The sequence below is a fragment of the Bradysia coprophila genome, unplaced genomic scaffold (genome assembly GCF_014529535.1).
Source record: "Bradysia coprophila strain Holo2 unplaced genomic scaffold, BU_Bcop_v1 contig_232, whole genome shotgun sequence".
In the NCBI taxonomy this organism is placed as follows: domain Eukaryota; kingdom Metazoa; phylum Arthropoda; class Insecta; order Diptera; family Sciaridae; genus Bradysia; species Bradysia coprophila.
Genome location: NW_023503493.1, coordinates 13,652,942 through 13,658,725, shown reverse-complemented (window position 1 = coordinate 13,658,725; position 5,784 = coordinate 13,652,942). Strand labels below are relative to the sequence as shown.

Here is a 5,784-nt window from a genome sequence, read left to right as displayed (position 1 = left end):
TACGACGGATAATAAAAAAATTGAAATAAAATAACAAATAGTCCCAAATGGGTGGGATTGTGATCCCTATCGTCCAACTATAGACAATTAAATATAGCGCGATAAATTCATAGCAGGCAGCAGATGGCCTGTCGAAGAATTTTGATTCAGAAATTTTTGTGATAATGAAGAGAAACATACATTGTAATTTAGAGCAATTTTCTCTTTTTTTTGTAAATTTACTTGGTTTAATCCTAGATTGTTAATTTTAATGCGAAACACACTCCCATTTTATAGTTCGCGTATATTCCAAAATTATCTAAATTGAATATTATCGGGGCGATAAGGTTTTTTTGTTGTCCCGAGAGATTTAGAATTCATTTCAAGTGTTACGGATATTTTTGACTGTAATACTCTTCACTAAAAAGTATTTTGTTACGCAAATGAAGTCATAAATGTGTAAATTTATATCTAGGATTTAGAGATGAAATATATTCATTTATACTATCGTCAAGTAGAAATTTAATAAATTTAGAAATGTTAAACATGCAAAAGTGAAAAAAATTGTTTTTAATTTGATCTACTTCTCGCTGTTGCAATATGTTTATCAATGAAACAGTTCGTCAGAGTTGTGAGGAAAATATCGATACTAAACAGTCCACACACACTACAACTGCAACGTATGGAGGCTGTTTAATGGATACAAGTTACTGCCAACATAAATTCATTTAACTGTTTGCGCTACTGAGACTAAAACTATGGAAATCTACATACCCTACCCACGACATTTTAAGCCCCTGATATGGCCAAAAAATCTACGTTAAATTATTGAGCCGTCTGTGCCTGTCCATGTCATATTGCATTCCGTTTTGAAGTTGTTCATGAGTGTCTACGGCATAAAGCAGAGAAGCATCATCAGCGTACAATACCAGCTGGTCGACAAAGTCCAGTTTGAGAACATTGCTGACATAAATTATGAACTGAAGAGGACCGAGCTGAGAATTGAAGTTCACGTTCCGGAAGACACTAGTTCAATTAGCAATAGCGGTGGCAGTTTTTCTGTTTTGTAGATCACTTCGACATCTTTCCATGACAGACGTTTCAATTTACGAGCTAGACGATTAATATTAATGGTGTCGAAAGCTTTCTTGAGGTCAATAAAGAGGTCAGAAACTAGTTTCCGTTTGGAATTTGATTTGATAAAATCAACCAGTGTGAGTGCTGCGCTCAATCAGCTGGAAGAAATTGATTGCTGCTGAACAGACTGAGTCTCTTGAAATACGAATGAAACGGCTGAATAAATTGATCCTTAAACACTCTGGACAATGAAGACAGTAGAGTTAGTCCACGAAAACTGTCCATACCACAGCTGCTTGACTTATGTATAAGTTTCAGTCTTTGCTTTAAGAGCTCGCTCGGAAATACTGATGAAGCAACCATTGTGTATTGTGTTGAAACATGTTAACATGTTGCAATCGAGTAATGCAATGGCAACAAATAAAGATTTAAACAATTGAATCGACACTTTATCGAAGTTCATAGGTTTGTTATTGGGAAGAGCGTTGATTGTATCAGTAACAGGGCTGACATGTTGAAATGACCAGTCGATATCAGCATGCACACTGTATCCATGTACTGAGATAACGGAAGCTGCGAGTTTGTCTTCAGATGTGCAGAAATGATCAGACTTGCAGGACGCTACACTGTCAGTAACAGGCACTCCGTTGATCGTCGAGTCGGTTATACCTTTAAATTGATCAAAGATAATCTCTGAATAAAGACCCCATGTTCTACTCGGATCACGGGCTGCAGCCTTCCTGTTTCAAACAATCCTTTGAGTCATTCATTCATCGAACTCTCTTGCTACATTGTTCTGATGAACGCTGCTAAACGATCTCTGTCTCTAAATAGCAAGATTGACCTCTCGGTTGACGTGCGTCTTTCTTAGGATGATCGGATCTGGAGACAACCTGTGCAGTCTCTACACACACAGCGGTAGTAGGATCGCTTGTTGGATATGGTGATCATAGCTATACTCTAAGAGCTTGGGCCTCTAGAGAGTCTTAATTCCAGACAAAAGTCTAAGGATTCTATTCTAGCACAGTAGTCATTATCGAACATTTGATTACATCCCTCTATCGATACGATAGTTCGCCAAATTAAATACAGGTTGGATATTCGCAACATCCAATCTTTATTTTCTTAGTACAAAATCAATAAACCGACGGCAACATCAACAACAATAAATTCATTTTAAATCCGTAACTTCAGTGTTCACTGTTCGCATTCCTCAGTTGAATTGGTGTACGCGATTTGGATAATTTAATCACTCGGCACTGGTTACACCAGCCTTTTTATAGTTAGCCGCAATTTCTTTAACCTCTTTCATCATACCGTCAATGTCATTGGCGGCTGCTTTGGCTGCATCGCCATCCGAGCTCAGCATTTTTAGAACTAAATCTGAAAGTGGAAATTGTATTGGTACCACAAGCGCTATCCTTCAATAATTTTGTGCAAAATCAAAATTTCAGAACGTACCGTGATAGGCCATCAATGTAGTGCGTTGTTTGTCATCCAGTACCGGTTGTAAGTAGCTCAAAATGGATGAAACATGCTTCCCGGACGCATGTAAAATACATTGTGTGGACACGGTGAAAATGACAAGAACACATAGATGCAGCACGAGTCCAGCATCCTGGCATTTCGTTAATTCATCGAGAAGTTTGTGCTTGTGTACCATAATTAAGGTTCGGTCCTTCTTCTTGTCCACCTTCTTCAAAATCATACTGCAGGCGATTAGTGCATTTTCGGCGGCTGTTAAAAAGTCTTCGACTGAAGTGCCACTTATTGTTTTGGCTAGTGCTGATAGGACGGACCGATACTCTTCGGCTGAAATAATAATTCGTTTAATTGATTTGAACGTGTCCGTTTTGTAACGGATAATCCGATTCGGATTACTTACCACATTCCTGTTGAATCTTAGCTCGCTGTTCTACCGTTAATTCACCTTCGTAGCTCAGGTTACACTCATTGGCAACATAAACAAAAATCTCATTACAAACATCGTTGCCAAGCGATTTTAAGAGATATTTCACCAGCTGAGGCTGTAGAGTAACCGGAAATAGCTGAAAAAAGAGTGGTTTTGTGTGACGTTGACAGAATTTCTTCAACGGAACTGATTTGTACCTTGAGCCCTTTCTCATATAATCGAATATCGCCCAGGGATTCATTTATCTTGTCCTGTACATTTGAATGGACCTGTCGACGATTTTGCGATGACGACTTCAATGATGCTTCGAATAAGGACTGAGCGATCGATTGTGCTGATCGTGACAATTGGCTGTAGAGAGACATTTTGTGGAATCAATGGAATCGTGACGAGTTGCAAAAACACTTACGGATAAAATTGTTGAGCCAATTCATCGGATAAATCACCGAGACCTTCTGCATCCAACGGCTTAAAAATTGCCTTTTCGATTTCCTTGACGGTAACCAGATCCAGCGTTGCATTGCTCTTCTTCTTATTGCTGTAGGTATCGTCATCCGAATCGGAATGACGTCCCTTGTCCCCACCACCTCGAACATGTTTTTTCGTCGATTTAGTTTTAGTTTCACGTCCTTGTGCACCACCACCGCTCTTTCCACCAGTTGCTTTACGTCTTCGTTCGTCTTTTTTATCTGCCTATGGATGTGGAAGTGGAGAATGTTTTAATGCTTTGATTTCGTTAGCATCACCAGAAGCCCCAGCACGTACCTTTGACGATTCCACATCCAAATCGTATGCTTTTCCACCGCTCCCCTGGGATTCGCTTATAAATTTTTGGTAGCTTCCATTCTCCACAAATTGTTTAGCATTTCGGGCACAGATTTCTTGGCACGGTTCCATCAGTTTGTCGATAAATTGAGTCGTGAATACTGCAACAAAATTCCTAATACGCATCCGGTCTAGAGAACTTCAGTCATGTCTACTTACTCGTTGTTCCGATCAGTTGCGTAGACTTTTGTTTATTCGGTTTCAACACTATGGCTATAATGTCAGCAATATCCTCTTCGCTCATGATCGATGGAAGAATTGTGGTCGCATCCAGGTACGATCCGGTTACAATGCATTCCTCAAGAGCTGCTTCGATCTGATGAAAAAGGAATAAAATCAAATATAAATTACTAGGAGGAACGGACATTGCTCCTAGGGCCGAAGTGGCTTCGTGACTTCCCATCTCTAAAGCAAGAGCCAATTTTACCAGCCCGAACTGCATGTAAAAAACGCAAACGGAACTTTGGGCTACGCACGATCGTCCACTACAACCAGTTCGGATTGCTTCAAAAACATATCTTCCCCTCTTACCTGTCCAATGATGCGCTGATCAACACAGCACTTTTTCAAGTACGTACAATCTTGCGTGGCCAATTGCCGTTTAATGAAATTCAACGGCGCCGATACACCCAGCCGTGCAACAGCATCATACTCTAAATATCCATTTTGCTTGTAAAACACATCGACCCAATCAGACTGAAATGGAACCAATCAGTATGCGACCGATTATACGCATTGTGTCGCATCAACGTACCTGCGTTTTTGTGTAAACGTATGGAATGTACAGTGCTCCTTTCTGCTTCGATGTAATGACACCGGTCGGATTCAATTCATTGATCAATGCATGATAGATGGACTCTTGAGCGCCGATGTTTTGGAAGAATGTCGCAACCGGTGTTGGCATCGTCAAACCGATCAGTGATCCCTTCAACTTTGCACGGCATCGTGCCAAATATTTCAGCGTGAAGAATTTCATATTATCTTCACTGTCCTGTTTGGCCTGTATGATTGTCCCCAAATATTTCTGCATTACATGCAGCAACAAGAATTCGGTCGGCAAGCTGTAATGACTGGCCAGTTCGAACACTGACACTTCTCCTTTCTGTGAAAGACTTTCATTTATTTCCACCGCTAAACTGCGACAATAGTCTTCGTTGAGTAGATAGCCGAGAACCAAATGCAGATCGTCCTTATCCTTGGCTATCGTTTCGGCCAATTGATTGATGCGACTTTGGTCCACATTCAGATTTTTTGCCAACTCGACGAGATGAATGCAACCACCGTGCGCATACAATTCATCCTCAAGTTCTCGCTCCAAATGCTCGGGTGTAATGTATTCCTTTCCGTCAACGGTGAAGACGACATTTATCAATTCCCGTTCGATCAGCAGATTTACCACTTCGATGCAGTTGGCTTCGGAAAGTCTGCGAGTTAACAGAAATGTTACGGATCACTTCAACGATATGCGATGATAATGTGAAATGTTCGACAAAAATTACTTGGACAAAGTGGATGACAATTGGACTTTCTGAAAATCAGCAGCCAATCGCTTGATTTCATCCCAATCCGAAGTCATTGTAGTGAATTGGTTGAAAATTTAGCTAAAACCAAAATTGTCTCTCGTCCGTTTCTACAGACTTTTTGTAAACTCTGACGGTATGTGTTGAGTTGTCAGTTGTCAAAAATTGTAAAGGTTGAAGTCGAGACAATTGTTAGATTGACCCAATCAACCAAATAATACTTCGAAATCAAGAAGGTGATATTGATGTTGATGTGCCCTCTGCAGTATTCTTTCTGGAAAACCCCGCACCACTTAATTATGAAAGAAAAATTTGACTAATCGTAGTTGATTTCAGAGCAACATGACGGTCGTATTTCCCGTTTTTTGGAGTTGTTACATATGTACGCATGAGACATTGATATCCTACTATTTGTTGGAAGAACACACAACACGAAACAATACATCTACCATACCGATATTATTAAAAACA

The 5,784-nt window shown here is 40.1% G+C and overlaps 2 protein-coding genes across 2 annotated transcripts in view; one reads left to right on the top strand and one right to left on the bottom strand.

Moving 5' to 3' along the window:
• Positions 1-5,784, top strand: part of LOC119076869 (odorant receptor Or2-like) — a 200,995-nt gene that overhangs the window by 90,320 nt on the left and 104,891 nt on the right. The window lies entirely within an intron of this gene.
• LOC119076822 (E3 UFM1-protein ligase 1 homolog) lies at positions 2,161-5,718 on the bottom strand. The gene is made up of 10 exons (XM_037183816.1): positions 5,293-5,718; positions 4,548-5,217; positions 4,325-4,489; positions 3,953-4,109; positions 3,734-3,894; positions 3,378-3,661; positions 3,166-3,319; positions 2,942-3,104; positions 2,518-2,868; positions 2,161-2,439 (listed from the first exon to the last, which is right to left on the bottom strand). The coding sequence occupies exons 1-10, from the start codon at positions 5,367-5,369 to the stop codon at positions 2,306-2,308; spliced, it is 2,316 nt and encodes a 771-aa protein (XP_037039711.1). The 5' UTR covers positions 5,370-5,718; the 3' UTR covers positions 2,161-2,305.